This window comes from Gymnogyps californianus, chromosome 27 (assembly GCF_018139145.2).
Source record: "Gymnogyps californianus isolate 813 chromosome 27, ASM1813914v2, whole genome shotgun sequence".
Lineage (NCBI taxonomy): Eukaryota > Metazoa > Chordata > Aves > Accipitriformes > Cathartidae > Gymnogyps > Gymnogyps californianus.
In genome coordinates, this window is record NC_059497.1 from 5365829 (window position 1) to 5381372 (window position 15544).

At 55.4% G+C, this 15544-nt stretch overlaps 1 protein-coding gene across 1 annotated transcript; it reads left to right on the forward strand.

Moving 5' to 3' along the window:
• Positions 1-380: 380 nt before the first annotated feature.
• MTCH1 (mitochondrial carrier 1) lies at positions 381-12511 on the forward strand. Its single transcript, XM_050911179.1, is given in 14 exon segments — positions 381-563; positions 566-646; positions 648-761; positions 1606-1690; positions 3066-3172; positions 3623-3700; positions 4020-4077; positions 4550-4601; positions 5450-5509; positions 8791-8884; positions 9251-9298; positions 9491-9558; positions 10276-10351; positions 10778-12511. Coding segments are annotated over 14 exon segments (1179 nt in total). The 3' UTR covers positions 10853-12511.
• Positions 12512-15544: the final 3033 nt, after the last annotated feature.

The following is a 15544-nucleotide window of genomic DNA, read 5'->3' on the forward strand; positions in this document are numbered from 1 at the left end:
GCCCGTCTGCTGGGAGCCCCCAGCAATGGGGTGGGCCGCGTCCCACCACGCGTTGGGAGCCCGGGGTGCCCCTCACAGGCTGTGCGCGAGTCTGAACAGCCCTGCTGCTAGGAGCGGCCGTGAACGGGCTGGAAGGGACCTGCTGTGAAGGATGGAGGGGAGGAAGGGGCGAGAGGCTCGCTAGCGCTGCAGGCCCCACGGACAACCCCCTCGCGTGTGACCTGCTGGAGCCAACCCTCTGAGGAGAGCCCTCGGGAAAGCCGAGCACAGGGCACCGCCCTACCACACCACATCTCCCCCGTGCCCCACGGCCTCGCTGCCTCTCCCCTTCCCTGTCACGGCCCTCGGCCGGCCGCCGCTGCCCCACGCCTGGCCCTGTCATGGCCGCCCCGCCCCGTCCCCTCCCTCACACCGTGGCTCCATCCCCCCCGCCCCTCACGCAATGGTTCCGCCCGCCTTCCCCCCCCCTCCACCGCACTTCACGCAATGGTTCCGCCCTGCGCGGTGACGCAGCGACGCCTCGGGGGGGGCGGCGCAGGCGCAGTGGTGCCGGCGGCGGGGGGCCATGGCGGCGGCGGCGGCGCCGTTGCCCCCGTTGGCGCGGGCGCCCCCTGGCGGTGTCGCGGGGCAGGCGGCGGCGGGTCCGGGGGGGCGGCCCCGGGGGGGCCCGGGCCGAGGGCGCCGAGGGGCTGTTCGTGGTGCTGGGAGCGGGGCTCGCCGCCGCCAGCCACCCGCTGCTCTACGTCAAGCTGCTCGTCCAGGTCCGGGGCCGCCGGGGGGGGTTGGGGGAAGGAAGGAGGGGGCACCGAGGGGACGGGAACAGCATGTTTAACGGGGGATCGGGACCCCAAGGTAATGGGAGGAGGTGGACTCCTATATAGTGCCCCTATGGAGACCTCCATGCGCTGGGGACCACTATATATACAGCCCCCCCTCTTTATAACAGGGGACACCCTGTGCAATGGAGGCACCTATATAATGGGGGGGACCCCTATGTAATGGGAACCCCTGTATGTAACAGGGGATGAGGTCCCCGTGTATAATGGCGGTCCCTATATAACTGGGAGGATGAGGGCAGCTATAAAATGGGGAAGCCTATGTAATAGGAGGATGAGGATACCTTCTACAGTGGGGACCCCTTATATAACAGGGACTAGGAAACCCTATATAGTGGAGGGATGAGGACCCCTATACAGTGGGGACTCCTTTATAGCACGGGCATTGGGACCCCCTCCTACGACAGAAGATGGGGACACCCTGTACAGTAGGGACCCCTATAAAAATGGGGGGGATGAGGATACGCTCTGCAATGGGGGCTCCTATATAGGGAGGGATGGGAAACCTCTACATAACGGGCATCCCGAGAACCCCTCTGTAATAGGGACCGCCATAAAATGGGAGAGTTGGGGACCCCCTGTACCCGAGGGACCCTCTATGATGGGGAGGGGACTGCCCACGTCACGGCACCCCCACGTATCCGAGGGTGATGGGGGGAATGTGGTCCTTCGGCAGCCTGCGGATGCCGGGCTCGAGGCCGTGTGGTCCGGGGGCTTCAGGAATGCCGGGCCAGGGGCAGGGACCTGCTCACGGGGTTTCTCTTGGCAGGTTGGGCACGAGCCACTACCTCCAACCGTTGGAAGAAACGTGCTGGGAAGGAAAGTCCTGTACCTGCCCGGCTTCTTCACCTACGGTGAGCGAACGGCCTTCCCCGCCAGCGCGAGGTCCTGCCCAAAAACGGGGCTGGGAGCTGCCAGGTAGACCGAGCCGACCTCCAGCAGCGCTCCCACATCCCCTTGGGATCACCCCGAGGCTGCAGTGAGACATAAAACACTACAACTAGTTGCAAGGCCGTCAGATTGACCTACCTGTTGTTGAGGACAAGGAGGTGGTGGCCGCAGCGTTGGTGCTGCGTCCCCTTCACATGGCACGTTGCTCTGGGTTTGTACCGTAGCGGAGGGGGGGGTGGTGGGGGTTTAGGTGGCGTAGGTTTCTTGGTGGAGGGTTTTGTGTGTGTTGGAGATAGCAAAGCGCCTTTCTTCGCTACAAAACAGCCCTGCAATAACGTAGCGCTCTGCCCTGCTCATTTGTGTTGTAGAAGGAGCCCTAAAGGGACAGAAATACCAAGAAAAGGGAAGGTAATGTGTTTAGAAGGGAAAAAAAGTACTATTTTTCTTTCTTTGCGGGTGGAGCGGCACGGGAGAGGCAGGTGAATAGTTTGTGACCTTGGGGGTTGCTTTCCCAGCGGGTTTGCTGTGGGGAAGGGGAGTGCACAGTCCTGACAGCTGAGTTGGGCCGATCCCAAAATCAGACAGCAGTACCCATGGGCTGAGGGGGACCCAGCGCAGGAGCAGCATGAAAGCACCGCAAACCCGTTCTGGGACACCCGGGGCTGGAAACGCTCCGGTGCTGCCCTTTGGAAGATGCGTTTTCCAAATAGATTTACAGTGCTGGGTAATGGAGATGTGCAGAGCCTTCCTGGCTTCCCTTGGGACAGCAGAGGATGGGGGTCAGGAGCAGTCGGCACCCACAAGCACGTAGTGTATTCCACCTTGTTATATCAGGGAGAAATTGGATCTGTTGGCTTTTTTTTTTTTTTTTTTTAGCTGGAGACCTGAGGAAGTTTGCCTGGGAGAAGGTGGTGGGGCAGGAACGGAACCTGGGTTTGTGAGATCCATATTAACCCTGAGTCTGACCCCCCCGGGGCGGAGGGAGGAGGTGACACCACACAACACAGGAGATGATCCCTCCCTACCCTGGTTCAGTCCAAACTGCCTTGTAGCCCTTTCAGGGGAGCAAAACAATCAAAAGATGAGAAATAGCCCAAAATACTGGAGCTCTCCTTCCAGATTAGACAGATATGGCAGGGAATACTTAAGGATTCTTTGCATCCTGTATGAAGTTTATTTAGGACTGTTATAATAAATCACTTACGGTGGGACCGCAGAGCGGCTGCCGTGCTGTGCTGAGCTCCGGTGCGGTTTCGGCTGAACGCCGGAGCTGTTTGGGCTGCTCTCCGTGAGTCGGCCGGTTCCCGATTGACGGCAGCCTGGTGTTTTCTTACCCAGCCAGACACATTGTGGAAGTGGATGGGAAAAGAGGCCTCTTCCGCGGTCTTACTCCTCGCCTCATCTCAAGCACTTTATCAACCATCACCAGGGGGAGCGTGAAGAAGGTAAAGGTCGGCTTCTCTCTCCGTAAATCAGCTTTGCTGGGTTGGCCGGTGCTACTGCCGCGGAGCCAGGGAGCCTGCATGTGCCTGCACCCAGCATGACTGCGCGCGGAGGAATAAAGCACCCATCCCTCTCCATCTCCATCAGGCTTTGAATAGTCCTCCAGGACAGGAGGAGAACAGTGCCCATATCCCTAAAACTTATTTTTGAAACAATTTTAATTTAGTTTGAACAACCACTTGCCTTTTATCTTTTGTAAGCAGTTTCCTGACCCCTCTCTTCCCATTTTACTTTCCGTCCTTCCTTCTCTTATGTTCCTTCTTGCCTGTTTTTCCTTCTCCTCCTGTCTAGAGCACAACTGCTTGTGGTTTCCTCCTGTCCTCAGACATCGAGGGTTTGTGGGTCAGTGTCTCCATCAGTTTTGACTGTATGTTTCTTCTCTCTCCGCTCAGGCCTTTCCACTGGAAGACATGGAGCACGTTTCTAACAAGGATGATGTGAAGACCTCCCTTAGGAAAGTGGTGAAAGAGGTGAGAAGTGGATATTGCACGTTAACGAGTGATCAGGGAGATTGCATTGGGGATGTGCCTGAGAGCAAAGGAAGCTTAAACTGTGGGTTGTGGATGAAATTACTTGGAGAGAAACTCTGGGTAAAAAGGCCTTGGTATTTAGTACCACTCTGTGTCCAGCTATGAAATAGTTCATAGGAACAGAGGTTTACCACGAACAACAGATTTCAAAAAAGGGACCCGAAATGGGTTTCACTGTACCAAGGGAAAGGGCCTGATCTGTGCAGGTGGAGCAGCGCGGCTTTTCATACAGGTGTGGTTTTTTTTCTCCCCTTCCCAGACATCTCATGAGATGATGATGCAGTGCGTGTCCCGGGTTGTCTCACATCCGCTGCACGGTGAGTCCTGTCCCTCTGCCTGGCAGCCCTCTCCCACTTTGAGGAGCCCTGCCCTGGCCAGGGATCACCCCCAAACCCCATTTACTCGATGTGCTTCTCTGTCAGAAATGGCTTTGTAGGAAACCGCAGAACAGATGCGGCTCTGAGTGGTTGCTTAGGGAGGCTGACGCTTGGGTTGGCCTTCAGGGACTAACCCAGCCGAGCGGCGAGGTGCTCTCTTCCCATTCATCCAAGAGCTTGTCCTAGAGATCCCGTTAGGATTAGGGCCAGAAATCCTTTGCATCACTTACAGGCTAGGGGAGCGCACCAGTTTCTAATGAGTCTTGCAGTGATGAGGACCACCGAGAGGAGCTGGAGGTGATGCGAGTTGAGGGAAGGGAGGGCAGAAGGGTCAGGTTGCATTTTCCTTCACATCCGTTGCAACCCAAACTGGATTTGTTTCTTTGTCAGCCCTGTGTTTCTTTCCTCCTAGTGATCTCTATGCGCTGCATGGTCCAGTTCGTAGGCCGGGAAGTCAAATACAGGTGCGTGGCTGCAGCTCTGAAGGATTTGGGCACACAGAAGCGCGAGTCCGGGAGTCAGTGGTGCCAGATGCTCCCATGTAGTGGGGGATATGGCAACCCAGGAGGTCTGGGAGACCAAAAAGTGAATCTGAGCTGTGGTTAGAGGGTGGATGAGTGGGGGGCGAAGGGACACGGGGAGGCTGGGCTCTGTCCCTGGCGTGCCTCTGTTCTGCCTTGTGCCCGTGGGGATTTTGGTGGCTGTAACACACCTTGCTGATCACACAGTGAGTCTCCTGCCTTTTTGCTTTAGGTGTTAATAGAAAGGGAAGTCAGCAGGGAGGCAGAGTAGGTAATACAAAGCGTTGCTGCAGCCCTCCTAGTCTGCAAGATTTTTCCAAGCCTTTTTCAGTAATACCTGCCTCTCTGCAGGGCAAAACTATACATGCAGCCACCTGAAAGCATGCTAGACACGATTGCAGCTAACCCACGACTGCCAGCACGAGCTCCCAGAGGTAGGACAGGGTTCTTGGGCTGAGAATCAGCCTAATCAAAGCATATTATCTGCCGTGGTTGCGGCACGTGTATCCACTCACACAAAGCCAAGCAGAGCTCTTCTACCTTTGGCATTTAAACAGTTGTCAGCAAGTTGAGTGTTGTCCCAGGCGTTATTGCAGACTGGCAGAGTGCAGACGCGACCCTCCTTAAGGGGTTGAGGAGAAGGAGCAGAACGGAGCTGCCTGCTGCATTGCTGGCATGGCGGCTTGCGGGGGACGCTGCTATGGCTGGTGGCTGGAGAATGCAGGCGAAGCTGTGCGGCACAGAGACAGAGCAACCCCTGCACGCTTACAGCTCTCTTCCTTTCTTGGCAGCGGTGTGTTCAGCGCCATCGGCAGGATATTTAAGGAAGAAGGGATCCTGGGATTCTTTGTGTACGTGAGTTGTTTAAATACTTTCTCCCATAGTCCGAAGGCACCGATGGCTCTCCTGGCCACTCTGCCAACGTCAGTTAGCGTCGCGCTGAGCTCCCCCCATCTGAAACCTTGTCTGACCGTGGGACTCTCACATCAGATTAAATGTGTGCCTTTGACAGCGCTCCAGTTTGACCATTAAGCGTGCCCCAAATCTTATCTTCAATCAAACCTTCAGAGCCCAGAGAAAACCCTGTATTTTTTCTTACCTTTCTTTTTCCCTTGACGCTGCTTTGTGTTTCAGTGAAGGGCCATTTAAAGCGTTTGTTTGTGCAACAGGCACCAAGATCAAGTGCAACAATGAGACCCCTTGTTGAAATAGAAGCCAGGGCCTGGATAAGAAGCACATTCCTCTGAGGAGCACTGTGGGTGCTTGTAATGAGCAGGTGGTTTGTGCTGGCAGCAGGTTTGCCTGTACGGCGGGAGCGTGATGCTGCCCGGCTCAGCGGCGTCGCTGCCTGGACCAGAAGGAGCTGAAAGGCGCTTCCAGCCGCTGACGAAGCATGGCGAATTGATGGCGTCGCTGAAGTGGAAGTCTAGCGGACATCTTTTTGCTTGAACCCTTAATTAACGCTTCTTGCCTTTTCTTCCACATCTATCTAAAAGCAGAACCACCTGCTGCCTCCGCTCCTGGTGGGGAGATAACTCACCTTATTATGTCAATAACAGTAAAGGCAGCTCTGAAATTTCAGGAGGGGTTTTCAGGCTGACCCCTTTGGCTCTGCAATCACAAAGTTTGGGCCTCCAGATGAAACATGAATGTATCAGGAAGAGGCAAGCAATCGCAGGAGGTCTCACCCTGTCCTTCCCCAAGGGGAAAGGGCCAGGGGTCTGCAGAGACCCCATCAATTGAGTGTCACTGCATCTTCCTTTTGCAGCCCACAGCTTCTCTGCTGAGCTGTGCAGCCCCAAATCTCCTCCATTAAATACAGGTTCCTCTGGGATGTTCCCTGTGCGTGGGGCACGGCCGGAGCATGCTGCCCGGCAGTCCTCCTTCTCCTCCACCTCCCGAGGAAATAACGTGAAAGGAGCCGCCACATTCCCTTCCTCCACATAAAATAAACACTGTTGGTAGCCTAATTAAACTTAATAGTTCACGGGAAAGGCTTTAACACAACCCAAAGTGTCTCAGGAGGGCTCTGAAGTTATACGTGCTCTACGACCCCGCTAGGAAATCACGCTGCTGTGAGGGGAACACAAACTGCATCTGTAGGACCAAACTGCTGCTTTTCTGCCCTCAGCCCTCCTAACGCAACCCAAACACATCCACTCCCTTAAAATCATCGTGGTGCACTTATTTCTGACGGCCTTGTAACCTCTACACAGCAATAACAGTGGCACACGCTTGCTCTGGATGTATGCCTGGCTAGAGATAAAGACTTTTCAGGGGCTGGACTTACCTCGCTTACCCTCATACCTGCAGCAGTCTCCTGCCTGCCCGCAGGCCAGAAAGATGTTCCTGGGGCTCCGAAACTGCTGCGCGTGGTCAGCTCGAAGATGGCTTGTCCCAGCCCTGCCGGGCACTGGGGTCTCTCCTGTTGGGTCGCATCACCGTACATCACAGCCTTCACCATCTGCCTGCTGCTCTTTCAGCTTTTAATGACTTGTCATCTAAAAATACTCCTAGTCCAGATCTCCTTGGACCAGGCGTGAGAGCTGTAGCACAAATGAATTTGGATTTTTTGGTCCCCTTCTGCAGCAACCTCAGACCCCTGGTCTCCAGTCATCCCATAAACTCAGGCCCAGCATCTGTCATTACTTTGGTGACAGAAGAGAGAGAGGGATGGGATTCTTATTGCAAATGGAACAAATGATCTGATTCTCTATCAACAGATGGGTGAGGTTTTACTTACATGGCTGCCGTGGCCCAGCCCTCTGTTTCCAGACTTTATTAAGCCCCTGTTGTATCTGCAGCAGCTCAGAAGTCGGCTTCAGACTTGACTTTGAGTTAGAGAAAGAATTTTTTTACAAAGGCTGAATGCTAAATGCAAAGCAGACCATCTCTTTGGGACCAGAGAGCTTTGATTTCTTTGTTCTGTCTATTGCTCTCATGTATCACATCTTTTAAGGCAGCAGATCTTCTGTTGAAGACTTCTGCTGTGCCTAGCCCCCGAGACCTCAGCTGCATCTCCAGAGCTGCTGGGGCCTTGACAATACACACGTTGTCTCCAAAAAGTATAAACCCTAACACCAAGCAAGCGAAGCAGGCTGGATCAGAGCATGCAGTCCCAATTGCCGTTCTGCTGCTGCAGCGACCACAGCAGGAAAGAAAACTGGTCCCCTGTTCCAACGAGGCAGCGTTGTGTTGGGGAAGAAACCAATGACCCAGACTGGCATGCTTGGAGGTGGCTCTTTCCAGCCCAGCGAACGCTCGTGTGGCTCTCAACAGGCTCATTTTCAGAACTGTCTGAACATATCTGCTGGTGAAACAGGCGAGTTTAAACCACACCTGGATCCTTTTGCAGTGGAACAACTGCACAGCCAAAGCAGGAAGCCCTGCACTCGATGCCTGCACTGGTGCAACAGATGCTGCTGAAGCGCTGACAAAATGGAAAACCCCTCTGAAACGCTTTGTTAAATGTTTTAGTGCCATTAGCTGCAGAAGCTGGGGGTGCTCATGCTGCTGGGAGCTCCGGCCCACGTGTCGATGAGAGCTGTAAGCCAAAGCAGCACATCACCGTGTGTCCTTGTTCGCCGAGGTGACAGCAGGGACCGGGAAAATCAGTGGGACTGGAATGCTGCCCCCAGTTAATCCCACTTTGCAGTAGAGCAGGTTTTGCAGGAACAACCCCCCTCATTTTAATTTCTAAAAGGAGGGAGATTCCACAAAGAGATGAACTTCTCAGTCTGCATCCGGAAGAGCATCTGCAAAACAAGCTTAACAGAAACCCGCTTCATCTGTGTCTTGCCTGGGTTTCAGAGCAGGAGTTGGGCCAAGAAGGGATTTGGGGTAGAACAAGGGGACTTGGCTGAGTCGTGCCCAAATGACAGATCCCAAACTTCCTACTCCAGAGCATCCCCCAGCCGGAGCAGCTGGCAGCACACGTAGGACGATGTTTGAGGGCCGGGAGAGCTCTTCCCTGCAATCTCCCCTTTTCCCTTCAGTTCCTCCCAAAGTAAAGATGCATTTTGGGGGAGTGGGGTTCCTCTACGCTGGTGGAGGGAAGGAGGGAGGGCTGGGCACCTCGGGAGGCAGCACTGGGACCCTCCTGCACCTCACGCCCCTCTTTTTGCCATTGCAGCGGTTTAGTCCCTCACATCCTGGGCGATGTCATCTTCCTCTGGTGCTGCAACCTCTTGGCTCACTTCATCAACACCTACGCGGTGGACGATAACGTGAGTGGAAGAGCCCGATGGAGGGTTTTGGGGGCCCGTACCAAGCACCTGCGGTTGCGAGGAGTTAATGGGAGGTTAAGGGCTAATTTAATACAAATAGACACCGGGCTTTGGATAAAACACTGTAAAAGTGCTAAAGATGCAGTGTCTGCTTGGGGCTGTGTTTCAGCTGCAGTTTAGGGGATCAGGTTTGATAGCAAATGTCTTCCCTGATTCTCAGCTGGGATGTAGTGTGGCTACCATTGCTTTCTGCCTTCTTCCCCTGTCCCGCACCCATCATCTCAGGCTCAGAGGGATGTCGTGTAGCGACAGCGACAGCCTGGCATCATCTGCCTCCTCCATAATCCCTTTGGTTTCCCTTTCCAGTTCAGCCAGGCATCGGTGATCCGGAGCTACACAAAATTCGTGATGGGGGTATGTAGGCAACTGCCATCTCATTTCTCCTCTTCCTGCTGTCTGTGGGACGAGAGCCTATGGTCTCGGGGCAAAGGCTGGTCTGTACTTTATATCCAAAGATGAGGATAACTTTGCTAACATGCAAAAGCTGGAACTAGCTTTTTTGACATGGTGAACATTAGAGAGGCTACCGGTTTTCTGTGCTTTCAGATCGCTGTGAGCATGCTGACGTACCCATTCCTTCTCGTGGGAGATCTCATGGCAGTGAACAACTGTGGGTATGTCCATCACACTGAGATCTAAGGCTTTCCCTTCCTTTCTTCCAGCCCCTTGTTGTCTGAATCCTCTGCTAACGATCGTAAAGCTTTCATACAGAACCATAAACTATATGGCACCTCGCAGAGTTGGCTCATTTCCTGTCCCAGGTTGCTTATAATTTTAGATCAGAGGGCACAGACAGGAGCAGCATAAAAGCTCAAGTGGAGAGAAACAGGGAGAGTCATGGTGGTGTGGTCCGATCTGAACTAAACTGGAGGCAGAAGGGATCAAAGGGACCGTGCTGGCTCCAGGGAGCAGCACAAGGGAAAGCAAAGCTCTTAATGCGGCGATGGGTGCACGCAGGAGCGGGACCAAGCTTGCTTTCCCAATCCCACGGCTGCAAGAAGTCTTCTGCATTTGTGCTTATGGGAAGGGGACTGGATCCAAGCCGCTGGTGTAGTGTTTTCTCGATATCTGCTGGCTCTTGAAGGTGTAGATACAGCGCATAGTCCTGGACTCTCAATGTATCCAGGTAACACTCCTTGTTTGTACACTCCAGGGGTAATTAAATTACATGATCTGTTGCATTGTAAATAACGAGCTGGTCATTTGGCCTTCAGCCCGGTGCGGACACTGTTTCTGTGTCCTCGCTTCCACTTGTTGCTGCTCTTGTGTTACCTGTCTGGATAATGTGACATCTGTATAGACTGTCTCAGCTATTTCTTGTTGCCACGCAGGTTGCGCGCCGGCCTCCCTCCCTATGCTCCCGCATTTACATCCTGGATCCATTGCTGGAGGTATCTCAGTGCTCAGGTGAGGGAGCGGGGCACACACGGGGCTTTGGGCTCCCTCTACTCCTTCCCGACATCTCCAGCAATGCCTGTGCCGCAGCCTTGACGTGCTCTGTAACCTGTTTCCATCCCTCCAGTTCTGGCACTGGTACCAGGCGTGGCAGTACTGGTCTGCCCGTTACATGCCCTGAGCTTGCAGCATGCAAACTTTTAGCCAGTGCATTGCATGCAGCAAAGCAAGGTGGCTCTGCCCCTCTCCGTCGGTCATCCCTGGGGGAAATGCCTGACTCCAGCACCCACAGGGCTGAAACCCCACTTTCTCCTCCGTAGCAACCCAGGGTGCTCTGGCCTTGCAGCGGGCACGAGTCAGTCGCTGCTAAACCAGCTGCAATTCCCCGGCCGGGTCTCAGCACGGCTGCCCTGACCCTCTGCTCTCTCTCCTCCTCAGGGGCAACTGTTCCGCGGCTCCAGCCTGCTCTTCCGCAGAGCACCCATGCCAGCCGCCTGCTTCCCCATCGACTGACTCCTCGGCAGGGAGAGGTGATGAACTTGGACTCCTCAAGAAACCCTAAGCTTGTTTCGATATATGTATATTTTTTTCTTTTCGATCCGAAGTCCATGGTGCCAGAACAAGACACCTCCTCTCCAGCAAGGCCAGCAACAAGTTGGCTTTTGGAGATCTGGCTTCAGGCTCCAGCTGGACCAAAGCTCCATCCTCATGGCTGTCTCGACTGGGACGTATAGCAGAGAGAGCAGAAGGGCATTGTCTTATCTCTTTGGTCCACGCTGTAGCTCTGGAGTCACTGGGGAAGTCCAGGAAACCAGAAAATGCCCAGGTACTGAACGAGCCAGCCCGGAGGTGCAGGGACAAAAGACTGCTTCGTTCTGCCTGAGCTGAGAAGCAGCAAGAGATCCAAGGTCACCTTGCTGGGAAGGCTATGGCAGCTGACCGGCTTCCCGCCTCCTCTCTTCTGGAGAGGGCAAACGTTTGCGTGGCAGGTAGCTCATCCTGGGCGAGATCAACCCTCCGACCCGTATTTAAGGTTTTGAGGGTACCTGAACACTAAGGAGCACACCACCTCCCATGGGCGTGAAAGGGAAATTATAGTATCAAAACAGAAAAGGGAAACAGAGTCCTACTACAAAGAACAACACAGTCCCAAAGAGACAGGTACGGCTCGGCTCCAGGGCTGCGTTGGGACTTGGACATGGAGAGAGCACTTGGGGAAGGATGTGCGCTGCAGATGGTAACTGCTTCGGGAAGGCTTTTTGCAGCAGGACGGGCCGTACTTAGGATACACCCAACAGAGCTGCTGGCTGTAAGCTGGGCAGGCAGCCTGTACGCGTTTCTTGGGGGAGCTGGGTCCTGGGTTGGACTGGCACGACTGCGTCGCATGAGCGTCTGCCAGCCCGCAGGACCACGAGCCCCGCTGGGCTCCATCCGAACCCGAGCATCGCCGCTTCGCTGATGGACACAGAGCCGCGTGTTGTGGGGCTGGGCTGCTGCGTGGCAGCGTCCTGCTAATAGCTACGCACAGAAGGGTTTGCCTTGCAGGAGGGGCACTCGGTCCGCTGCTATCTGGAATAAAGGAATAAACCTTGAGCTGGCCAAAGGCTTGCAAGGTGTCGGGGTCAAGGGCTCCTCATGCACATGGGATCGTGGCTGGCCCTTGCGTAGCAGAGCTCACTGGTGGCAGCAGGGCAGGATTTATCGTCAGCTCCTCAGACAAGAGTTTTTTTGCACCAGTCTGTGCTGTCACAGCAGCCAGGCCGATTTCTCCTGTTTTGATTCCCCCACGAAGCAGTCTTTTGCACAGAGGTGTTGCTGCACTCCCTGGGAAGAGGTTTTAGGGTCCTTGAGCAGGTTCCCGTGTGCTGCTGCAGCAGGAGCTGGGGTCACATCTCATCCTGGTCCTCTGGGGACCCCAGCCTGCCATCGCACAGGGGTTTTCCTCCGTCAGACGGGTTTGATCCACACCTCCCAGCCAGGGCTTGCGGGACAGTGCTGGTACGTGCTGGGACCGGCAGTCCCCACCCAGCTCCCTTTGGTGTCGTGAAGTCAGTCGTGCCTGTCTTCCCTTCCTCCCGTACAGTTTATGTTACGGTAACAGAAGTTAAATAATGCATGGCCCTGTTCCCTAACACCAGAGATTATTTCAGAGGATTTAACTATGCTCCAAAATACAGCTATAAAACAACAACTCTTGGGTGTTTCTTTTTTTAAAAAGTGTTAATTTTTTCTGCGTAACGGGCTCCCTCACTCAGGGAAGGTTTCAGTTTAAGACAGGCACTTCCTTTGGTTTCTTCCCCAAAGCAGGGACTAAACCAGCTGTTGCAAACTCAGATTCCCTCTGATCTTCTTTACCTCCATGGAAGGTCGGGAGGTTTAGGCTGAGCAAACTGCATTGGGTGCACCTGGAGTGAGGGTGGAGGCAGCAGTGGGCTTGGCTGCTTGAAACAATATACATGAAAGTAGGTATTTTGAGTTAAAATTGACCCTGAGCTCTTCTGGAGGGGATGATGGAGAGCTTTTGCTACTGTCAGACCTGTCAGGTGGGCTCAGCCGCTCCATCCTCCCCTGCACAGCTCGCAGGATCCTCACCCACCGGCCTTTTATTGCATTAGCTGGTTTCTTGTCTCCCCCAACACCGGGCATTGCATCTCCCAGATCACACAATGCCTGCTCAGGAACATACGCCTTTACCTTCAAAATTAAGGCCACCTTCTGCTGGCCTGTAAAGCCTCCTACGCCCTGTGCACAGCCTGGCTGCAGCCATTGCAATGAGAAGTGCCATTTCCTTTCCTTTGAGGAATTTACCTAAGGAATTCACCTAAATCTGCACCAGAGCAAGCATCCTGCCAGCAATTTCTGCCCAGTTCACTGAGACCCACAAACTTTGCTGGAAGCACAACACTTGAATATAGTTTTTGGTCAATTTAAATGAAAACCAGGTTTCAAAGCTTTCAGTGCAGTGCCTTACCTTGAAGTGGGGGCTGCCGTTCATAGGATGATTAAATATTTCCTTACCTCCTCCCATTTCTAACCCTGGTTCTTCTTGTCCCATGCTTCATTTGAGGTGTCCCACCATGGGGACAGCATCTGCACCAGAAGCAAGGAAGGAGACAACCCAAACCTTGGCTGGGCACCCCCCTCCCTTAAATTGCTGCCCTGTTAGCGGGTGCTGGGCCCTGCAGCTGGTGCTCATGTAGCACAGCTGATGGGGACGGGGCCCCGCTCCTGCAGGAGAGGGGATCCGGGGTGAAACCTGAGGTTGGGAGAACAAATGAAGGGGTGCAGGGGAAGGTTTGGGTCCGGCGCCTGGGATGGAGCCGGGGATTTCTCCCCCACACAGCCCCAGCGCTCCCCTATCTGCCCAGGAAACAAACTTGAGTTTAAATATTGACTCTCTCCTGCACAAAACCGGGATGGGTGGAGATCGCTGCCGTTCTGTGCCCGTGCGGTTTATCAGCCTTCAGTGGAAAACAGAGATCGCCGGGACTTTGGCCTCATCTGCTCCCAGCTGCCGGGGGGAGAAGGGAGGCAGCGACTGCAGCCCGGAGAGGGAAACTCAGGTCAAGGCTGCCCTGACTCTCTGTGGGGCCCGGATGCATGGGTCTGGCAGGATTTGGGGAGCAACGAGGTACTGGTGAAGCCCTTGTGCCCAGGGAAAGTGCAGCTGAGCTCGGACCGATTGCATCGTCCTTCCCTTTCCCCCTGCAGAGCCGTCCTGCTAAAGACCCTTCAGTTAAAACCAAACCCCCCCCGGCCGTGCTGCTCTCCCCGCTGCAGAGCCGGGAGGAAAGCAGCCGAGCACAACCTCTCCCAATGGCTGCACGGTGCCCGTCACCCTGGTGTCTGGTCAGCGGGAAGGCCAGGGGCTGCCAGCTCCCCCCGCCAGCCTTGCCAGCCCCGGCAGCAATGGAGGGGCCCCGTCTTTTAGCCGCGCACGAGGAAGTGTCCCTGCGGCACGGCTGCCCTCGATAAGGCTGTTTGCACTGTTCTCCCGCAGCGCCGAGCTCCACGTAGGCAAATAATTGTTTAAAAAAAATGTATATATAAAATAATAACCCTCGCGAAGGAGATCCTGCCGCTGGGGAGGTGGGACTGGCTGGTGCCGCGAAATGCTCAGGGTGGGAACTTGGACTGGACCCAGGTGCTGGCGGCACGGTGGCCCTGGACCTGTCCCCTGTCTTCGCACAGCCCCGTCCTTGCTGGGAGCGGGGTGGCCCCGTCCCCCGTGATGGCCTTCGCCCGAAGTGGGAGGTTACGGAGGAGTCAGGTCCTGCTGGATTCACCCCGCCTTGGGCAAGGGAAATCCCGGCTGGAAACAAGGAGAAAAGGCCACAGAGGGCACGGCGGGAAAGCTCGGCGCGGTGGCCTGACCTGCCACGCTGGCGGTGGCGGCTCCGTCCGTCACTGGCGGCTTGTAAAGGGAGGGGACGAGCTGCTTTCCACGCTTCCCCTTGCCTGCTGCGGGCCCTTTTTTGGGGGAGAACTCCCTCAAATCCCCCCAAGCCGAGCTGCCTTGTCCCCTCCTGGGATGGCAGCGCTCTCGGGGGGAGCCGGCGGCGTTTTATTCCACCCCGAGGAGACCCCAGGCTTTGGGGGAAAGAGGTGGCCGCACAGGCCGGCCGGGGTCGGCTGAGATGCCTTTCCCCATGGCCACCGTGGCCCCCGCACGCCTCCCTCGGTGCTTGCACGACGGTGGGCCCCCCCCCCGTCCCGGGGGAGAAGCAGGAGGCCCGGCGAGCTGGGGAGGGGGGAAAAGCCTCCCCGGCTTTCGATTTGGCTTCTCTCCCCCTGCCGCGACCCGATGGCCGGGCCGACGTGGCGAGGGTCCGCATCGCTGCCGCAGCAGCCGTTGTCCGAGGCTCCGTCCCTTGCTGAAAACGTGTTAATTCTCTAATCTTTAGGAATGGAGTTTCTCCCTTAAAAGCTGCCTGCGCTCTGCGGCCGGGTGGCGCGGCTCTTGTCAGGCTGCCAGAGGAGGCCGGAGCAGCGTCACATGCCGCAAAGTTTTACAAGGCGAGCGAGCCGTCTGGGGAGAGGGACGGGAGAGGGGACAGACGCACGCACGCACTCGGACGCGCACGCGGAGAAACCTCCTCCGGGCTCCCTCCGGCTCTGATCCCAACGTTTATTTTTTTTTTTCCTCTTTTTTTTTTTTTTTTTTTTTGGAAGAACAAAGACTTTGGGGTGGGTTGGCGCGTTTGT